Source organism: Lepisma saccharinum, chromosome 15 (assembly GCF_977018435.1).
Source record: "Lepisma saccharinum chromosome 15, izLepSacc3.1, whole genome shotgun sequence".
Lineage (NCBI taxonomy): Eukaryota > Metazoa > Arthropoda > Insecta > Zygentoma > Lepismatidae > Lepisma > Lepisma saccharinum.
Genome location: NC_139243.1, coordinates 18,146,959 through 18,170,282, shown reverse-complemented (window position 1 = coordinate 18,170,282; position 23,324 = coordinate 18,146,959). Strand labels below are relative to the sequence as shown.

Below are 23,324 nucleotides of genomic sequence, written 5' to 3'. Positions count from 1 at the left end.
CAAACCATTCATACATAGCCACACGAACCATTTCTGGTAAGGTTAGGTTAGAATAGTTAAAAATTGGTTTAGAAAATAAAATGCATAGCCCAACACAACATTCTCGCATAGCCCCACGAACCATTTGCTGAAACGTATCTTCTTCAGTCACAAAAACACGTGTTTGTAAATATTGACCGGGATTACGTCATCACACACAGGCAACATCCGGCTGGAAGGAAATGGATGCAACAGCTTTCGTTGATCGGTCACACATTTATATCGAAAAATATATGATTTACCAGCAGAATTCAATGAACGATGCGCTTCCCCGAACTTCCAAACTATAAAGAAACTGCATTCGGTAAGTAATTTCTCCTAAATTTGAAGAAATCCATTTTCCGGATATGGGAAATTTACCGAAACTACTTACGGAAATGAGTTTCTCCAGGGTTTACAACGTTCGTCGAGGTATTTTATTTCATCGTGGAATATATTTGACCCGGAAATCATGCATTTTTCAAGAGAAATATCTCACCGACGCACAATTGCCATTGCTTTCATTTGCCTCCCGTACTTAAACCGGATGCAGCATACGTTTCATGACATAACCCCCTGTCAGTGTTTCCAACCCCGTTTTTTTTTTTCACTATGCTTGCCTAACCTAACCAAACCTAACCTTATCGGAAATGGTTCGTGGGGCTATCCGTGAATGGTTCTTGGGGCTATCCGTCAGCTACCCGTGCATATGCACAATTTGCACACGTGACGAACACGATAGTAGGTATTTTTCGGTGAGATGGTTGGAAACACTGCATGCCCACAACGTGAGTCAAGATGTGCCTGCCATATTGTGTGTTACGGAAGCGAAGAAAGGAATAAAAAAAATCACTGTATGTGAAAAATTGTGTTTCTTTTCATGTAAAAAGCATAATGGCACTTTGGACTATGTTCCGCAATACACAATTGGTAAGTACGAACCATTCGAAACACAAAATATTCGATTTTAATGTGTGTCTGATATACTAAACTGTTACCAAATGACTAATTATTGTAGAAATTTTTAAATCATTGTCACACGAAATTTCAACCTTCTTTAAAGTAAAATGCACAATTTGGATTTCGAAAAAAAAAGTTAGTTATGTTGAAAAAACAACTTAAAAATTACCTTATTCAAGCATGCAGGTTTCCCATGGACAATGTATTTTCCATTGACAAGCGACTGTAAGTATCTGAGACTAGTGGGAATAAAATAGAATCGGAACATTAGTAGAATGGATTTAGGGATTTTATTTTAATGTTAAGAGAACAGAATCTCACGTGCCATACATTACCACGAAGCATAGCCTATATTGCACAAAATCTTAAGTAATCACTAAAACTCTGCAGTATGTGTTAACAGATGTGAATCGAAATCAAACATGTAAAAATTGCATTTGTAGCATGATGAAATTGCAATAAAACCAAAGAAACTTGGGCTGCCCTTTATCCCCACAGAGTTTCCTCCAGGTACCCACTTGATATGACACTGGGTGAGCATCGGACCCACTTGAACAGGTGGATAAATTCCCAGTTCTCCCACACCCCCTATATGCCTTCATGGCATGGTGTTAAGCATAGTGGAGCACTTTTCCTTTTTTTTTTTTTTTTTATCCCAGCCGGGTATCAAATCTGGGTGTCTCACATGGTAGTCAGGCACCATAATGACAGCTACCATATGTAAATAAAGTCAAATTTTGGAATGAAAATTCACACTGGTACATTGAAGCACTTATGAATTAGAACCATAAATAACAATTGACGGTCCTTGGACAAAGGGTAAAACTTCGAAACGGTCCCAACGGATTTCTTAATTTTTACACAAGAAACTACTTACAGAAATGAGTTTCTGTAGCATTGGAATCTATTTCACCGGGAAATCATGTATTTTTGAATAGAATTATCTCTCCAACGCACAATTTTCGTTCCTTTCATTTCCTTGCAGTACGTGAACCAAATGTTGCGAATGTTTGATGACGTAACTTCCTGTCAGTGATTCGAACAATGCCATTTTTTGCAAGAACGTGAAAATTTTAACTATGTTTGCCTAACGTAACTGAACCTAACCTAACCTTACTGTGCATGGTTTGTGGTGCTATCTGTGCATGGTCTGTGGGGCTATCTGTGAAGGGTTTGTGGGGCTAAGCATGCATGGTTCTTGAGGATTTTTCAGTTTCTGAGGCTATACATGCATGGTTCATGAGGCTATTCATGAGTTGGGGCTATCAGTGCATGGTTTGTGGGGCTATCCGTGAATGGTTCGTGGGAATTTTTCGGTTGACAAGGTTGGAAACACTGCATACCCAATGATGATGTACCATGCTAGTCAAGCTGTCTCACCATAATGTGTCTTACAGAAGCGAAATAAGGAACAACATTAATTACTCCTCATGTCACAAATTGAAATTATTTTCGTGAAAAAAGCAAAATACCAGTGGCGAAGCTCCTATGAGGCTTTTGAGGCTTAGCCTACCCAAAAAAATGTTGAAATTAAAATGTTCTTATACCCTGTAACAATCAAAGTTCGTTAAAACGAATTAAACTATGTAATCCGAACGTTTGGTTCCGCCGATCCTTCCATATATCTCGTCAGGCAGGCCAGAAAGAGAGAGCGTGTTCGGGCCGAACAGTGAGGCTTTTGACGAAAAGCCTCGCGTTTAAAAGGCAGCTACAGCGTGAGCTCTGTGTACTGGGAGGGGAGGGGAAGGGGAAGGGACCGCCGATTCGCTGGGTAAAAGCGGCTAGCCTCAGAACCAAACCTGTTGTGCTTCTTCTCGTGCAAAGTGCGTCCGTCGTTCACGTGCTGCATTGTTGAATGTTAATTTACTTCAAGTGCATCCGCGCGTGTGTTTGTGTGTGTGTGTCACATAGTGTATTTATGTTATAAAAATATAATACTGTGAAATTGTGTTGGAAACTCTAAGATGATTTGCAGTAAAATAAATGTAAGTGGACAAGACTTCGTGGCTCTCAGATGCTTAACCTACGAAATATTGGACACACTGACTGTGCAACTGGAAATACATTTTGGAGATCTTGATAAGATAAAATTTGTTGAATTGGTAGACCAAAATAGCTTTGGGGAATATAAACTACATTTTCCTGTGATGAAATTAATTAACCTTCTGTCCACATATCCATTTTTCAACAAAGAACGATTAAAAAATGATTTAAAGAATATCTATGATGATGAAGAAAAGCATTTACCTCCTGCAGACCTTCTAAAATTCATAGTTAGCAATGATCTTCAAACAATCTACAAAGAAGTAACACAACTTATCAAGTTGGTCTTGACATTCCCAGCTTCCTCCGAAAGAAGTATGAGCACCCTCAAGAGAGCAAGAAAAATATCTCCGTAATTCAATGAAAAATAAAAGATAAAGTTCTCTCAGTACAATAGCCATTGAAAAAAAAAACTGGTTAAAGAATTTTCTATTGATCAAGGCTTCAAGGAAAGAGTAATTGATACTTTTGCGACCAACAAGAATCGACGCATGAACCTGCTGTATAAAAAAATATAAGCAGATTTTTCAGCCTACCCAGTATTTACGCCTTAGCTTCGCCACTGCAAAATACCACCTTGAACAATCGTTCGTAATGCAGAATAGGTAAGTACAAATGTTAAAAATGACTAAAGAAACGAGTGAGAGGTGTTGGGACCATACCGAAGTTTTACCGGACAAAGAATTTTTGAACTAAAGTTGATTCAAACAAGTGCCCGTGTCTTTGCGTCGATGTTAACAGCATACCAAAATTGCAGAAATTTTCAGCTTTCGTGTTGTAAGGTAGAAGGTGAAGTTCCCAATGCACCTTGCACCATGCCATGAGGCATATCTAGGAGAAATGTGGGGCCAGGTTTTACACATCCTGTGATGTTGGCTGTTTTGGAGGTGCTCGCTCCTGGTGCCTTTAACACCCTCTGCACCCATTCATTTGAAGCTGGGTGAGCCCCGAGCCATTTTATGTGGGAACATGGCCGGAAAAATTCTGACCTTAGATCAACCACAACAGTAATTGAACCTGGGTCTTCCTGTTTCAGTCGCTCTACCGACTAGATCACTTTGGCTCCATCTTTTGTGTTGTGTTAACCTGCATTTTTTACTCAAATGGATGATATTCAATTTGAAGACAGCAGCGCAGGGCGATATAGGAAATCTGACCAAACCAACACGATGTATGGCAAGCAATAACAAGTATGTAGCAAAATAAGTGCTGTGTGCATTATTCTGTGTGTGTGGATGGATGTGTGGCATAGTTGATTTGCAAGAGATCATGCCTTCATGCTTTGTTTGGTGATTAGGATAGTGCGATTTTCCAAATGATGTTTCTTTATGCTAAGTTTTATGTTATCAATCAGCATGTGCATTGAACTACACATACAAAAAATGACACTATGTTGCTGCGTTTTTTAAAAAGTGCACAATTTGACACTTTCGGAACATAATTCTCATATTCACAGATGGACTGGACAGTAGGCCTCCAGTTAAAAATTTAATATGGTACTGTAATGTTCCAACAATCATGCAAAGTAAGTCATGTTTAAAACAGTTACATACTTGGTAAATAAAAATATTAATAAAAGTTCAGTTCCTGCTGGATATAGCACCGTGCCATGTAGGCTCATATAGAGGATGTGCGGTAGGGACCGATACATTCTCAATTTCATCCATTTTGGAGGTGATGTGATCAGCACCACACTCATTGATCTGCCCCCAGGATCTGAGGCCGTTAAGCCCCAGAGCCATTTTAGGAGGGGACAAGGCCTGAAAAATTCCAACCTTAATTCACCCATCCCTGGAATCAATCGGGACTAATCGACACTAGGCCTACAGTTAAAAATGTGCCTCCACCGGGAATCAAATCCTCGACCTCTTATTATTATTAGGTGTCAGCATTAGCCACTGTGTTACTGGAGAGGCCCAATTTCCACAAGGAACTTACAGTGGTTCCGGCCAAAGAATGGAGTTCTATTTTTATCTTTTCTGTTGAAGCCAGGGAGGGTCACATGAACCGCAAAGCCATAGCATAGCAAGCGAAGGGGGCATGTTGACAGGAAGAGGTGTTGTGTACAACTGGACAAAAATCAGGCATGAAGAAACCGGTACCAACACCGGTTTTTTCCACATTGAATGGAGGTGGAAAGTCTGGGTTTCCTCAAGTCCGTTCTTTGGCCAGGCAGACTTTAGTGTCTATCTAGTCTTGAATTTCTTTCGGGTGTTACTTACACACAACATAGTTTTTGGTCAAATAACAACCTTTTTTTAGATACTCTGGTCATTGTTAAAGGACTAGGCAAAATGCTAGGCTACATTTAGTCGATGCTTGAAATGGAAATTCCTTGCTGGGGGAGGTGGGTGGTGCTGTTTGTTCGAGTTTGGGATGAGAAGGTTCTTGTATGATTCAACTTGGAGATTATGGATCGAGTTAGGGATGGTTTATGCATATCTTAAATGGGGTATAGCATCCGTTTGCATTTCCTCCACTTTGAGCACTGTATTTAACTTGCAATTCTTATCAAATGTGTTTACAACATGCTAGGAAACATTTCCTGGAAACATGGTGGTGAGTGTAATTTTGCACAATGAATTTAGGGGAAAGTTGCAAATTGAATATCATCCATTACTGTGAAATATGTCTCCTGTTTGGCACAATTCCACCCTCTTTTTTGGGTTTCTCTAATTCTTATTTTGTCTTCTCTCACCTAAAAGGTTTGTAATCAAACTGAAATCACTTTACCCTCTCAAACACATGCTGAGCAATGAAACAAAAACTCACTTAAGGGGAGGAGTTATAGTTTTGCACCAGTTGGGCATTTATTTCAGTATTGTCTGAATGGGCACTGCGACAAAAAAAAACTGGGCATATGCAAGAGTATGAATTTTTTCCCCATGTTGCAAGTGGAAGAATTTTTTTATGTTGATTATTAAGCTAAACACACTTTTGAAAAATATGTTCAATAAGAATTTTACGAATCCCATTTATGCCTTATGGAGAATGAACTTCAACATCAAGTTACGGCAAATCAAATAGAAGTTTTGATGTTTTTCTAATCCATCGGAAGTTTGATATTCCCAAGAGAAAAAATCAAACAATACTCCCATAAGTGCAATGCATTTCTCCTTGCCTCCCATGGCAATCCTGGCAGTGTTGCCAAACCTGATGCACATGACAGAGCTAAATTTCTCCTTAAATGGAGTTAAAACTGACTTTCAAGGAGCAAGTATTATGAAGGCTGGATAATGTGCCTCCTAGTGTAATGTTAGTTGTCAATGGGGTGGGAGCGCTTCTGTTACCGTTAACTTTAAAGTGATGACACTTTATTGTTAGTTTTCACCGTCTTGATCTGGCAAAATCACCAATGTCAATAATCCACCAATGGTCGTATGAAATCGAAAATAAGGGATTCTCTGATAACAATATTATGTCATTCACATCAAACACGGCACTATAAAACAGTTGCTGGGGAGGTAAGAGAGGGTGGGGCAACTCGGCCAATACAACAACATTACGTCACGTGCAAAATATATATTCATGGCAAAAGTTGGTCTATGTGGGCCGGAGCCTGTGATTGCATCATAGATAGTGGGGCACGGGGGCAGGTGCCACAGTTCATAGCCAAACGAGTACACAAAAGAGCCAGATCTGGCTCCAAGAGAGTTAAGATGGCAACATTGCCATGGAGGGAACGGCCTCGCGGAAACTGTTCCACATGCTCTTCATCAACAAACTTCTTATGACAAAAATTGATTCCACATCCCCCGTATATCCCCACATAATATCCACAATCCAACTAGATAAGATTACCCTGCACTGATTGCTAGTTCATGTGCATGCACAAGTTCATCTTTTCATGTTTACCATGGGGTGGAGCTACACTGGTGTCCCACCAAGCAGTAATCGGAAACTTGTTTCCCTACATTTGATGAACGAAAGAATGGTAAGGTTCAGGGCAAAGTCACAGCTGTTACAGACGTAAACTGATAATGAGTTAGGGCTCAATAAATCTAAAATGTCTTAATCGCTATAATGTGAAGTTATTTTTTTCTAAAAACTTAATATTCTGACCAAGGCAGAATTTATTTTAAAACATAAAATAGACGACGTTTTAGTTGTTTTAAAATAAAATACATTCTGCCTTGGTCAACATAGGGTCAATCCATATGAATTCATACAACCTGGTTGCTTGACCATTTTTAAAAACGTTTATTTTTTGTGGGGTGTGAGCCTCATATATTGACAGTTCAGAACCACTCTTATTTTATTTTTACTATCACCGATTTGAAGATGGCGGGCATTTTTTTATCATGGCGCGCGTCATTTTCTCCATTCGTAAGCAACAGCGGCAACTTTTTTTTCTCAGCTCTGGTAAGTCCTACGACAATGAGACAAAATCTGTGATGTTAAGCACATTATAGGTTACAATTATATTTCTGTGTAATTTTCTAAATATTATTCCTTCATAATAAATTTGAAGGTCAAAATTGTGTATTTTAATCGCTCAAAATGACATTTTCGGACATTTTTTTTGGGGGGGAAGGCAGTTTGACACTTGAATTTTTTTGTGCAAGTACCTTTGTACCAATAAAGTATGTCAAAATTATTAGAAGCTTGAGACTTTAATATTTGTTTTTCTACAGGGTCATAAACATGTACTTTTTCTTAAAAAATAAAATTCCAAGTTCAGGGTTAAATATCTCTGGTGGGCAGTTGTTTAAAAATCTGAAATTTGTACACAATACAGTACTTCATGATAAGTAACTTCAGTAAAAATTTTGAGTTTGAGATTTAATTGGTTTAAGAGATACAAAACTCGTGAAAAAATTCAACATTTTGCATTAAATATGGCATGTCTAATTTCATTTCTTATTAACATTTTGTGTTGAAATTCTGCAAACTGTAATTTGGAATGTCAATGAACAACATTACAATCCTGAAATGGCTCTGCAATAAAGTATATATACGAGGGCATGCTGAAAAGTAACGCTTCCTATATTTTTATTTTCTTTGTTACCTTGTAAACGCATTTTGGATTTTGAGCAACCATACATTGCACTTATAAGACTTTCCCGCTTCTCAATTGAAGGTTTCAAACTTCTATCGCCAGGGGGTGCTGAACTATTGCGAGGAAAATGGCAGCATGTAACCATGCAATGTCGGTGAATCGCCTGAAGTAGCTTGCAGTGATCGATTCCGATGACCTCCATCAGTTGCATTTCGTGCCTTTCATTCCATTCTCTCACATAGCTGAGATTTCTTTAGCTGGGGTTATCTTGACGAGCATGAACAGCCCACGATCGCACAGTACTGATGTCTACACATTCATCCCCATAAAGTGCCCTCACTCTCAGATGAATGTCAATTTGTAGCACATTTTCTGCGTTTAGAAACTCAATCACTGCACGCTACTTCAGGCGATTCACCGACATTGCATGGTTACATGCTGCCATTTTCCTCGCAATAGTTCAGCACCCCCTGGCGATAGAAGTTTGAAACCTTCAATTGAGAAGCGGGAAAGTCTTATAAGTGCAATGTATGGTTGCTCAAAATCCAAAATGCGTTTACAAGGTAACAAAGAAAATAAAAATATAGGAAGCGTTACTTTTCAGCATGCCCTCGTATATATACTTTATTGCAGAGCCATTTCAGGATTGTAATGTTGTTCATTGACATTCCAAATTACAGTTTGCAGAATTTCAACACAAAATGTTAATAAGAAATGAAATTAGACATGCCATATTTAATGCAAAATGTTGAATTTTTTCACGAGTTTTGTATCTCTTAAACCAATTAAATCTCAAACTCAAAATTTTTACTGAAGTTACTTATCATGAAGTACTGTATTGTGTACAAATTTCAGATTTTTAAACAACTGCCCACCAGAGATATTTAACCCTGAACTTGGAATTTTATTTTTTAAGAAAAAGTACATGTTTATGACCCTGTAGAAAAACAAATATTAAAGTCTCAAGCTTCTAATAATTTTGACATACTTTATTGGTACACAGGTACTTGCACAAAAAAATTCAAGTGTCAAACTGCCTTCCCCCCCAAAAAAAATGTCCGAAAATGTCATTTTGAGCGATTAAAATACACAATTTTGACCTTCAAATTTATTATGAAGGAATAATATTTAGAAAATTACACAGAAATATAATTGTAACCTATAATGTGCTTAACATCACAGATTTTGTCTCATTGTCGTAGGACTTACCAGAGCTGAGAAAAAAAAGTTGCCGCTGTTGCTTACGAATGGAGAAAATGACGCGCGCCATGATAAAAAAATGCCCGCCATCTTCAAATCGGTGATAGTAAAAATAAAATAAGAGTGGTTCTGAACTGTCAATATATGAGGCTCACACCCCAGAAAAAATAATCTTTTTTAAAAATGGTCAAGCAACCAGGTTGTATGAATTCATATGGATTGACCCCATATTGAGTTTTTGGTTATCATGGAATCAAGGCTTAAATGGTGTTATTATTTTTTCTCTCAAAAATTCTTTCCTTGGGTGATTTGAGAAAAAATGGCTTTATAAAACACACTGTGACTTGTGTTATATTAATTATTTTGAGTATTATAAGCTCTGCTGAGCCTTTTATTTGTATGTTTATTTCAAACTGTTGACAATTGTTGAAGAATTTTGTTAAAAATTATAAATGGGGAATATTTGGCTGGACCACTTGGTTAAGGCGTGGTATGTAAAGAAGTCTACTTGAATATGTATTAACAAATTTTTAATAAAAAATAAAGTATGTAATAAGACATCACATAAAATATTATTAACGCTAAAATTGAAAAAATGAAAAATATATGAGTAAATTGAACAATTTCTTCACACCACCTTCCAGCCTAACATTTTTCATATACTATGCTGCAAAAATTACAACAACATGCAATTACAATGATGATGATGATGATGTATACAAGAATTATGGACATAACAATGATGATTAGGTTAAATATCATGTTACTCGCTTGATTCCACAGCGATCAATCATAAAAATGTCACATTAGAAGGGCAAGAACCATTTAAAACAATGCAGTGTCCGACAGACACTGCTTGCCCGGACACGTTACAAAAATAGCTTGCCCGGATAAGGGTTAATGTGAGAAGTAGAATTTAATTGTTATTGATCGTGCATGTTTTCGGGGAAGACTTATGACTTCAGTTTCTCTATTCCAGGTTGAAAAGGATGACAGTTTGCCAAAGTTTGTGTGCTATTCGTGCATATACATGCTGGAGGAATTCCAAGACTTTTGCGACATGTGTCATGAATCAAGAAACCTCCTCAATGAGGATATCTTATCTGTAGAAGAGGGAAGTAAAAGAAAATCAAGTGATGAGGTAAAGGTTTTTTCTTTTCTTCTTTTTAAATGGTGAGAAAGCAAAATGACCATGCGTGTTTTACGCGTTGGTTTCCAGTGATCTTAATTTTTTTAAAAAATGAAATATTTATTTTATTATTTTTTCTTTTAATATGAATGAAATCATTAACAGGGTGATAGAAATGATGGTACAAACTAAATACACATAAGAAGAAACAGAAAACAGTTGCATTGTACAGGGGCTCACAAAGGAACATGCTGAACAATGTGTACATTTTATTTGTTGTTTTTTTTCTGTACTCTATTTATACTGAAAGTGGCTGCGGTGGCTCAGTTGGTAACGCGTCTGACTACCATGCTAAAGGTCCCGGGTTCGATCCCCGGCCAGTTCAAATCCGGGAACTTTTCTAACGTTGGAAGCGGCCTCGGTGCCCACCCAGTGTCGAATGACATGGGTACCTGGGGGGGAAACCCTGGGAGGTAAAAGTGGTCAGGCATGGTGCTGATCACATCACCTCCACTCATGACCGGATCAAGAAAGTGTTGGGCATTACCCTCACACCCCCTATATGCCTTTATGGTGTGGTGCTAAGCACAGGGGAGCACTTTTTTTTTACTTGTTTATTTAGACTGAGGCACCCAGTAGTGCACATATAGTGGGCAAGTGTGCAAGAATTGGATTGATTTGTTGTTTTAAGTCCACTTTATGCACAGTAAGGCTAATCGGGACTGGACCTACAGTTTAAAGTGGGATCCGAACCACTACGTGCCTCCACCGAGAATCGAACCTGGGACCCCTTGATTACAAGGTGATGACGCTACCACTGCGCCATCGGGGAGGCAAGTGTGCAAGAAGTTGATTGCATTATAAGCATAGGTCAGTGACGGATCATAACAGTACATTCATTCATGCATACATAGAACACGCAGGGGGGGGGGGGTCTATCAGTCTAGAAATGTCAGGAAAATTTACTGTTTTACTGGAAAATTACAATTTTTGTAGTAGTGCACTAAGAGGAGGTTTTTGAACAAGCAAAGAAAGGGCAAGTAAGAAATTCAAAATTTGTTGTGAACAAACTATACCTCAGTGTAATTTACTGAGTATTGCAGGTAGTTACAGTTGAAATTGTATATTAAATGCTCTAGGAAAAGGTCATGTTTTGAACTATTTCACGTAGAAATCAACTACAGTGACTATTGGCATTTATCCCTTTCATGTTGTAATTTGTGAGTTGTGTTTGGTTGCATTGAGATTAATACGTATAATAATACTCATATTGCATTACTAAACTTTGCTATATACAAGGGTCGTTCAAGGTTGATCGGGACTTTTATTTCTGCAGAGGAAATAGGTAGCAGAAGAAACACCAAACTATGTCAGTTTTTCAAAGTATTCTCCGTGCGCGCCGAGGCACCGTTGCCATCGTTCTGGCAGCTCCCGAATTCCTTTGGCGTAGAAAGAACTTGGTTGTTGTCGTAGCCACTGGAGGACATCGCTCCGCAGTGCTTCATCTGTCGTGAATTTCTTCCCTCCCAGATGGTCTTTAAGGGGTGCAAACAAATGATAATCACTGGGGGCTAAATCCAGACTGTAGGGGGGATGGGGCAGAACTTCACAGCGCATGTCGGCCAGAGTTGTTGTTGTCACATTGGCCGTGTGAGGGTGGGCATTGTCATGGAGAAGAATGACATTTCCAGACAACATCCCTGGTCTTTTCTTGCGAATGGACTTTCGTACAGCACCACTCAACAATGTGGAGTAATACTGGGCATTAATCGTGCTCCCTTTGTCCACAAAATCCACAAGGATAAAGCCCTTCATGTCCCAGAAGACACTTGCCATGATCTTTCCAGCGGACGGCTGCGTTTTGCTTTTCTTGGGGGGCGGGGAACCTTTATGCCGTCACTCCATGCTGCGTCTTTTGGTCTCTGGGGTTGAATTGTGCAACCATGTTTCATCACACATGATGATGGATTGCAACAATTCATCACCTTCTGCTCGAAACCGATTCAGAAGCTGTTCACAGACCGTCCTGCGTGTCCACTTCTGATCGAATGTCAGCTGGCGGGGAACCCACCTTGCACAGATTTTCCGGAAGCGTAAGTGGTCATGAATGATTGTCTCAACACTCCCCACACTGATATTCACCTCGGCAGCAATATCCCACACTGTTACTCGCCGGTTCTCAAGAATCATTTGCTCAACACGTGCGATATTCACTGGTATGACTGCAGTCGGGCGAATGTGTCCATGCACTTCATTTGTCACCAGCTCCCGTCCTTCGCGAAACTGCTCACACCATTCGTACACTCTTGTCCGCGACATCGTTTGTTCACCATACTGTGTTTGCAATCGTCTGAAAATCTCAGCTGGTTTCACTTTCTCCTTCACGAGAAATTTGATTACACACCGCTGCTCCACAGCCACAGACACACTGCTTGCCGCCATGTTCGCTGCAACTGCTGCGCATGCGCGAAATACATCATGCCAGGCGCTAGTTACTCGCGAAGGAATACATTACGTCACCCGCACGTTTCATCATGATCCGGCTATTCATCGATTTTTTACGTACGAAAATCCCGGTCAACCTTGAACGACTCTTGTATATAAAAAAAATAACCATTGGTCAATACATAAGTGCTCAACCCTGATTGGCCCTGTCCAGCAGTTAGTATCTGTTCAGTTTCCCGTGTCATTATTAACTTTAACATATGAGGTGAATATTCTAAAAACTATGTTAAGGGGAAGAGTTACAGTTTTGCACCAGTTGTGCATTTATTTCAATATTGTCCAAATGGCACTATGTCAGCAATCTACTTCGGATAACTTTTGTTTTGCAGCTAGAACATCAGCGCATGCAACCGTGTACAATTCGGAATGCCGGGCCGAGGAAGGGGGCTTGGGGGGCACGAATCCTGAATTTCAATGCAAAAAACATAAAAATCTTAAGTTTGCCCCCCTCTTCTCCTGCTATTTTGGGGAGAAGGTGCGAACTTTAGTATTCTTTTCAAAGAATGGACATTTTTCAAGAGAATGAAACATGTTTCATGTTCTTGGGTGCCATACAAGTTGAATAATAAGCCAAAATGTGATTTTTTAAAATATTTTTTTTACGAAAAATAGGTAATTTGCATTTTTGGAGGAAAATTGTGATAACTCTGGCACTATGGGAGCAATCTACTTCAGATAAGTTTTATTTTGCAGCTAAAACATCAGAGGATGCAACCATGTACAATTCAGAATGCCGAACCGAGGAAGGGGGTTTGGGGGCTGCGACCCCTGAATTTCAATGGAAAAAAACATAAAAATCTGGAGTTTGCCCCCGCTTCTCCCGCTATTTTGGGGAGAAAGCGCAAACCTTAGTATTCTTTTCAAAGAATGGACGTTTCCAAAGTGAATGAAACATGTTTCATGTTCCTGGGTGCCATACAAGTTGAATAACGAGCCAAAATGTGAAACTCTGTTCGGAAATGTGGCATGGATATGTTGCAGAGGGGGAGAGGTTGGTTATCAACGTGAATTTCCCAGGCTTGCTTCAGACCTGTGTCAGAGTTTCCACCCAAACATAAGAGTATGAAGGTCCAAAAAGCACATTCCTTTCGTAACCAGCACCATGATACCATAAGGGATCGTTGGACCAGTATGACTTTACTCTGATGATACCATATGGTATCATGGGGGAGTAAAGGTTAAGCTAGATATGATATTTGAAAAATCTATGATGAATAAGAATTTTCAGAATCCCATGTATTCCTTATGGGGAATCAACTTCAAGTTACTGTTAATCAAATGGAAGTTTCAATTATATCTTCAATTTGTCCTCTTTCCGTTGATATATTTTTCTTTGCCATCAGAAGTTTGATATTCCCAAGAGAACAAATCAAATGATACTCCCATCATCACAATGCATTTTTGCTTGCCTCCTACGGACATCCTGGCAGTGTTGCCAAACCTGATGTGCATAAATGAGCTAAATTTCACCTTAAATGGAGTTAAAACTGACTTTCAAGTAGCTAGATTTATGAAGACTTCTAGGGTAATTTTAGTTGTCAAAGGGGTGGTGGGAGCTGCTATTACTGTTAACTCTAAAGTGATGACAATTTATTCTTAGTTTTCACCCTCTGGATCTGGTGGCATCACCCAAGTCAATAATCCACCGATGGTCATATGAAATCGAATGTAAAGGATTCCCAGATAACAATATTATGTCATCTTTGCATCAGTCACAGCGATGTAAAAAAGTAGCAGGGGAGTTAAGGGGTGGGGTGACTGAACCAATATAACAATATCATGTCACATGCAAAATGTATACTAATGTCAAAAGTTGGTTATTTGGCTGGAGCCAGTGATGGCATCATAGTGGGGCATAAGGGCAGACGACCCAGTTCACAGCCAAACAAGTGCATTAAAGAGCCTGGACCTGGCTCCAAAAGAGCTAAGGTGGCAACATTGCTGCGGAGAGAAGAGCCAGGCGGAAACTGTTCCTCATGCTCTTAAGTGGGAATTTAAGTGTGCTGTTTAGCCAAGAACACATGTATACAGGGTGTTTCTAAAGGTCGTTTACAACGCTTGGGAGGTGATTCCTCACACGAAAACAAGCAAAAAGTATAAGTTCCATTTTTATGACTGAGGCTTCGTTTCCGAGATAGGAGCCTCGCAAAAGGTGACAAAGTGAACGTCACACCTAACTGGGACGAATACTATCACAGATAGAGAGGCGGTTCCAAGGGAATCATAAAGGAATCGTATGTGCTCAGTCCGGAAGTCACTATGAAAAGTTCACTGCACGCATGCGCAATGGAGTCCTCAAAGGAATTGGGGATTTCCAGCAACAACAATGCATGGAAAAGGTATGTAACGCAGCAAGAAGGACCGTGACAATGAGAAATGCGTTCAAGACAACACATCCCGACCTCAAACATCAAAACATGACCACCGAACACAAAATCCGAAAAGTTGAGCATGGTTGCATACCCCAGTTACACGCGAGGAATGAACGAATCATGTCATGTGGCATACGAGAGACAGGAGGAGGGAAAGAAAAACACAATATCAGATGATTGCGACAACGTGTATTTTTACACGCGACAACTGCGTAATATCCCCCCCCACACACACAACAAACAACAAATGCTACAATATCTTACGCACAGACAGTCCGTGTCACTGTACACCAACTAAAGATGTCACTTTCACCTTACAAAGGGGGTGGGGAGCAATACCAAAAGTGTTCGCACGCGATCATTGTGACGTAAAAGAGACCAGTTTTGGAAGCGCTGCACAGGCAAGTCTGGCTCTCGTAGTCTACGTTTGACCTTCATGACTGCTGTTCCCGCGAGAGGAGCTCGAAGGGTTGGTTCTCTCCGGCAGTCGTCCCAATCGTGTTGCAGGTGCTGGGATATGATCAGCAGTTCGCTCTAGGTTGTCATACGCATTGAAGAGTACTAGTATGTTGCATTGAAAGAAGTTGACGTGGTGGAGTGGGCAAGTCAAGTATCGCAACAATTGGTCTGTGGTGTTCGTACGGTGATACGGCCAATTTGTGCAGTGTGCCAGTGTTAAACAAAAACAATACTTTGCAGTTCCAGCTCCCTATTACACAGATGGCTGCGTATACGACCCAGCAGCTAGCAGACATGCATCTCATGTATGGGGAGGCACGTGGTAATAGCCGTGAGGCAAGGCGTCTTTATGGAGAACGCTTTCCACATAGACGTTTACCGTCTCACACCTTCTTTCAGGTAGTGGACAGTCGACTGCGTGAAACAGGGTCAGTGTTACCACCGCGACAAGAAGTTGGAAGACCCCGAAGTGTACGCACACATCAGTTTGCAGAAGATGTGTTAACAGCGGTCGCAGAACATCCTGGCACCAGTACGCGAGTGCTCGCTCGGGCACGAAACACGTCTCATGTGAATGTTTGGCGAGTGTTGTCAGATGAAGGAATGCACCCTTTTAAACTGCAGAAAGTACAAGAACTGTTACCTCGTGACTTTCGCCCTCGTATGGAGTTTTGCCAATGGTTGTTGCATCAGCTGGACACAAACCCTCACTTCGGGGCAAACGTATTGTGGACAGATGAAGCCATTTTCACCAGGATGGATGTCTTCAATAGTAGAAACAGTCATGTATGGGACTTTGACAACCCACATGCACTTTTTGTGGCCCATCACCAGCACAGGTTTTCAGTGAATGTGTGGTGCGGGATAGTACATAATCATTTAATTGGACCATACATTCTCCCTGTTCGCCTGAATGGTCGCACGTATCATGCATTTCTTAGTGAGGTTCTGCCTGAACTGTTGGAGACCGTACCTTTGGCACTGCGGCAAGAAATGTGGTACCAACACGATGGTGCACCAGCTCATTTCGATCGTAATGTACGACATTTCCTGCATGACGTGTTTCGCAATAGGTTCATTGGTAGGGATGAGCCTGTGCCTTGGCCACCGAGGTCGCCAGATCTCAACCCTCTCGATTTTTTCTTCTGGGGAGAAATGAAAACCCTCGTATACGACACACCTGTCACATCAGCTGAGGACCTCGTTGCTCGCATCAACGTCGCCGCCGCGACGGTAGCAGATACACCTGGCTTGTTTGCTCGTACTCGACAATCCTTGATTCGTCGCTGTCATCTCTGCGTAGAAGTAAACGGCAGACATTTTGAAAAACGTCTGTGATTATTGCCCTCGGCAAATACCAGTGAGAACACTTTTGGTATTGCTCCTCACCCCCTTTGTGTGGTGAAAGTGACATCTTCAGTTGGTGTACAGTGACACGGACTGTCTGTGCGTAAGATATTGTAGCATTTGTTGTTTGTTGTGTGTGTGTGGGGGGGATATTACGCAGTTGTCGCGTGTAAAAATACACGTTGTCGCAATCATCTGATATTGTGTTTTTCTTTCCCTCCTCCTGTCTCTCGTATGCCACATGACATGATTCGTTCATTCCTCGCGTGTAACTGGGGTATGCAACCGTGCTCAACTTTTCGGATTTTGTGTTCGGTGGTCATGTTTTGATGTTTGAGGTCGGGATGTGTTGTCTTGAACGCATTTCTCATTGTCACGGTCCTTCTTGCTGCGTTACATACCTTTTCCATGCATTGTTGTTGCTGGAAATCCCCAATTCCTTTGAGGACTCCATTGCGCATGCGTGCAGTGAACTTTTCATAGTGACTTCCGGACTGAGCACATACGATTCCTTTATGATTCCCTTGGAACCGCCTCTCTATCTGTGATAGTATTCGTCCCAGTTAAGTGTGACGTTCACTTTGTCACCTTTTGCGAGGCTCCTATCTCGGAAACGAAGCCTCTGTCGTAAAAATGGAACTTAGACTTTTTGCTTGTTTTCGTGTGAGGAATCACCTCCCAAGCATTGTAAACGACCTTTAGAAACACCCTGTATAAACGTGGATTAACCTTATGTCTTGGTCTGGAAAATTTTGGTGCTTGTTCTGTAAATCCTGTAAAAGTCGGGGAATTTTGTTTTTACGAAATTGTAGACACCCTGATTCACCATTTTCTAGAATTGCGAAAGTTATAGTCTGTACTTTTCACTCCTACAGTTAGTATTATCAGCGGCACGCCGTGCCATGGCTCTACCCTCAGAAAAAGAAATAGCACTTGCTTTGCCAAAATATAGTTAAATTAATACATTTACGAACGAGGAGATTTTAATCTCGTAAGCGTTCCAGCTTACGGCCGCCTCAATTCCTTCGCCGTATCCCCAGCTGTTCTCTCACTTGCTCTGGGCCAGCATAGTCTGGTCTGCGCACAGAGGCATGCGCGGAGGCATGAAAAAGTCTTCGCAGTCAACGAGCGAGGAGGTGGGGTGGTAGCCCAGTGGCAGCCATGAGACAATCAACCGAGCCAGGTCGCGTCGTGCCACAACACAGAGCTTTCGCATTGTGTTGACATAGCTGCAAACTTCACAGAGAAGTGACTAATCCTGACCGATTTGTAATACTCGTTGGAGAAATAATTCGCGAGAAAGATACTTTCCTGCATACTTGGCAAGAATGAACGTAATATCTTCCCCAAATTTATATAACCATTTAGATAGATGCATCTAGAGAGCCACCCAGACTTTTTTGTTATCGATTTCTTCCTTAAGAAAAGATATATCCCTTGCTGTCACGCACACAGACACTCACGTGTTGCAACTGACGTTGACAACATTGAAGACATTTACTGTAAGTACAAAAGAATTGCCTAAATATCAAAGGGAATTCGCATCACCAGGGGATTTTTTACTTTAATATTCGTAAAAATCACACAGAAAATCTATCAGTATAAGAATTTCACATGGAGATATAATTCAATTTCTTGCATTGAATTCTAAAAATTGTAGATCTACAGTTCATTTAGCAGATAATCATATTTCAGTTGTTAGTAACACCGATTGTTGATGTACCGTCTGCCGTACTGGGGTTGCAAATTATAAACAAAGCAAGGCGAGAATACCGATCGACTCGGTGTCTCTAATTGTCCAGTGTTTTTTTTTTTTTAGTGAAGTGAAAGTGTCTGATGGTGTGTGAAAGTAAGGGTAGTTAGTAAAGATGAGTCAGATTAGAACACTATTACATACACAGTTTTCCAAGGAACTATACGATATTAAATTAAAAGTTAAACAACTTGGCTGTCCCACGCCAGATTTAAACATCAATTCTATTTAAAAATATCAAAAAAATGGTAAAGGTGACAGGCGTCTAAATTTTAATTGTCGCATTTATTGCTTAGAAACTCTGGCCAACCTCCGCACAGCATGCTTCGACGCCAGGGATTGCAGGTTCGAATCTCGGCCTGGGCATGAGTGTTCTTGGTGAGTTTTCACTCATCCTTATCTTCGCGATTAGCCAAAAGTAGTACAAATGCGAAGTAAAATAAACCAATCTTAGGAACTCTGAATTTTTGTCTGCAATTTTAGTAAACAAAGTTCCATTAAAATGACCTCTTTCATTAGATTTCTATGACATACGGTAGCGAAAATTTTTCGATTTCTTGATCACGTTGGCACTACCCATCATACTAGCTGCCTTGCCGCCACTGAGCATTATCACTTCTGAAACACCCTTTATTCTTTCATGAAGAACCAAAGTGAGAGGCGTAGGTAAGTATAAGGTCCTTGTGTATAAATTTTTGTTTCATATTACGTTATCTGTCGGAATGTCATCAAAGTACAAAACCTAGTGTGGGCATGGGTGCTCTTTGTAAGTGTCCCTTCATCAATTTTATCATGTGACCCATCCTCATCATCGCAATTAAACAAAAGTGGCAGAAAAGCAACAGAATTACCAACGCAAAATTATTACCTTAGTAATCCTTGTATTTTGAATAGAGATTCATTTTTGCATGTTATATGGGTCTCAATGTAAATTATTTCAAATTGAATTAGGAATGTAAAATATATGAAAAATATATTGTATTCTTTTAAAAGTAATTGTAAATTAAACGAAGTTACATAAATTGCATGAATTAGGCATATCTGTTTCTTTATATCTTACTTTAAATTCTTAGCAAATGTCCATGTTATTGCACTTATTATAATAAAATAATGATTAAAGCATAAATGGAAGTACTAAAGAGACCAAATTTAATGTTTCTTCTAAACAGGGCTGCTCAAACAACAGCATCTGGGCTTTACTTATCCCACCAATGTTCTTTAGTACTGAAAAAAGCAACATATTTTCCCGGTGGAGGCACATAGTGGCTCGGATCCCACTTTAAACTGTAGGTCCAGTCCCGATTAGCCTTACTGTGCATAAAGTGGAGTTAAAACACCAACTCAATCAATCAAAAAACATATTTTATTTTTAAACATTATCTTGAGTATAAGCTAAATGCAATATACCTCGTGACAATTTCGTGAAATTTAATGTAGGCACTGAATACAAAGCTGTTTGCACACCCCTGTTCTAAAGAACCTTCATCGTGAATCTTGTAAAACCGGGAGGTTAAAAGCTCTTCAGGGTACTTCCCAATTTTGTAACATTAATGATAAAGACCTTCATTGAGAGGTTCGAAACATTAAACTTATATTAATGACTCAAAGTATATTGGATGTGTTTATACATAAGACTAAGGTTTGGCTGATACTGATGCCAGTCTATCACTATCGCTTGATACCCAGTGCCATTAATAACAGTCCAAGTGGGTGTCTTGCTGAGACTGCAAAAATGCCATGGAGTGTAAATATTGTGGAAATAATGCAATCTCGCAATTTTTGCAACAACATTGTGGGAAGAAATAGATTTTTTGATTGAATGATGATTGGATGTACAATTATAATTATTTTAAAACAAAATTCTGGTAGATTTCTGTAGTTCCAGTGGAAAGCTAACATTTTGAAATTGATAAATATTCTTTTGTCTCCTTGGTTCAAATCTTGGCCTAGTAGTGGATGTTGTTCTTGAGTGTCTTTTCATCATATCATCACTCATCCTCATTTTTCTGATTAGCCAAAAGTGGCAGAAAAGTAAAGTTCAATAAACCAAATTAATGGAAATTCTTATCTACTTTCAATTGGTACAGTTTTCAAGAATTGTTATCAGATGAAAGTGGAATCAGCTCAGCCTTAGATAAAACCAATTTATGGAGTTGAGGAGAATAAGTTTGACCTCTCAGAAAACATACTGGCTTTTAATGGTTCCTAATGTGCATGACCAGGATATTGGTTTCTGTAGGACAAGTGATGGGTCAGCAAAATTTCAAAAAGTTAAAGAGACTATCATAAAATTTATATATGTATTATGTTTTTATTTCAGAAGTCACCTCCTTCATTGTCTCATGATAGTCAAGAAACTGATGTTGCAACAGTGTCTGACACAGGTTGCCCTCCTGAACTGATCATAAAGTCTAAAACGGAAAAGGTAAATCCATTAGTTTGTGAACAAGATATGTGGCCTTTGGATCAACTTTATGTCAAGACTGAAACTGCATCATCCCTTATGCCTCCTGATGTTGATACCTCAGTTGACTGCAAACTGTCCAATCAGTACAAGCAAGAGACTTCAGTTGGTAAAGTAGAATGTTTGAGTGATGGTAGTCTGATAAATTTTGAGGGCACAACTCGGGTGGTTCCTGTTGGACAAGATGTAACTGGAAGTGAAGGATTTTTTCGTTATGATCGTAAAATGTTTGTCAAAAAAGCGCCAGCAGAAGATAGTGATGATGAAGACATGAAGAATATGGTAGCAAATCCTGAGCAAGCGGAATGTGAAGTACCAGATCATGGAGAAAGGTAGGTGAAGGAAATTTTAGTACGTGCATTGAAAATAAGCATGGGAGTACTGAGGTTGAAAACTGGACCTCATCATTTTTGAGTTATGGTTCACGTAATTTATTGTATGTTGCCACTGAAGCTACGATATATCCACATCCATCTCTAACTTCTAGTAACCAGCTGGGACGACTATCCCAGAAGCTGTAAAACCCTTAAGTCTCAGCTGAACCTTTGGCTGACGCAAGGGCAGCTTTCATCGATTTTTCCTCACCGCTATGATATTCCAAAATCTGATAAATTACATCTTAGAATTTCGTCTAGAGCATTCACATAAATGTTCATGTTCTTTGTTTTTTATGTTGCCTACATATTTCATATTAGATCACACATATATTATCTTTATATTGCAATGCTAACTGATCTATCAGATACTTGGTTAATGGATGAAAATAAATCCAATCAAATAACACACTTATATTTTGTGTTCCGTTTTGCAGAGCAATATATGTATTATCAATATTGTAATATTTCCATTTTGGAAATTTAACATGAAACACATATCTTTGTTTAAAAAAAGAAAAATAATTTTCTGTTGCCTTCTTTATGCAGTTTGGTTTTTGTAATAATGATAAACTTTCGACCGGAATAAAAAAAAAAAAGTATTTTACTATGCCAGGGCTGCCGTTAGGGGTGTGCGACGCATGCCACAACACAGGGTCTCACACTTTGAGAGGCCTTGCGCTTCCAAAATATTTATATAATATTATTGCATCTTGTATTCACAATTACTTCTTGTGAAAACGTGATCAAAAGAAAAGAAAAGGCATCTCTGTTTTTAATTAAGCTTACGTACTATAGAAAAAGGAAACATAAGTTTCACATGGGGACCGCATGCCTGCTGCAAAATGATTTTGTGTAAGAAGAACTTCCAACATCCGTAACACATTTGAATTTCTTGTTTGTGACTCCAACCTTCTACTAATTTCCTGTCATAAACATTATTGTTCAAGAGGGTACAGCACTGTCGTGATTCTTTGTGTGGAGGCTGAGATACACTAAATTACATGGTGCACCGCCTCCTCTTCCTTGGCTAAACTGAGAAATGATGACACGAGGGTAGGCCGTGTTAGGGACACTCATCTCTTTGGTGTGGAACAAATCCGCAACTAAAATTGAAATAAAGACTAGAACCATGCATCACATTAATGGATGCCACTATCATTTTCTTCTTGACGAAAAATAACAAAATCTTTAGGACGCAGTGGACAGACAGAAAAGAATCGCTATCAGAATATAAATATCTTCGAATAAAGCTTAACAATGAATAGATTCTCTCGGGCTATCGACCAGGTGAGTTCTGGAAAATATTCTAATCTAACGTCAAGATGAGAGTTACGTTAGCTCTTGAAAGCTTGGAATATTTTCCACAAATCACCTGCTCGTTAGACCGAGAGAATTTATTCATCATTCATCGCCAAGAAAGCTTCGAGTCTTACTTAAAGCTTAACAAGTCTCTCATACAAAGGCATAAAACATAATAATCAACGATGAAAGGATTGAAAACCAGGGTTTCACCCTAGCAGCTTCTCTGCCAGCATAATCTCGCTTCCATACAGTACTAATGTGTGTAGTGTATCTGACAGTAAAAAACTGTCAGTTGTAAGGATGAATCTGTAGTGCATGGTTACATACACACAGGATAAAATATTGTTTCTCGAGGGCAGTAGTGCCGCAAAAACTGAACTAGGAAAACGTTAAGAA

The 23,324-nt window shown here is 39.6% G+C and overlaps 1 protein-coding gene across 1 annotated transcript in view; it reads left to right on the top strand.

Moving 5' to 3' along the window:
* The window catches only part of LOC145999622 (uncharacterized), a 34,701-nt gene that overhangs the window by 1,727 nt on the left and 9,650 nt on the right, over nt 1-23,324 (top strand). Inside the window, exons 2-3 of the mRNA XM_083136715.1 lie at nt 10,200-10,361; nt 21,106-21,581. Of these exons, the coding sequence (XP_082992841.1) occupies nt 10,200-10,361; nt 21,106-21,581 (638 nt within the window). The remainder of the gene's footprint in view (nt 1-10,199; nt 10,362-21,105; nt 21,582-23,324) is intronic.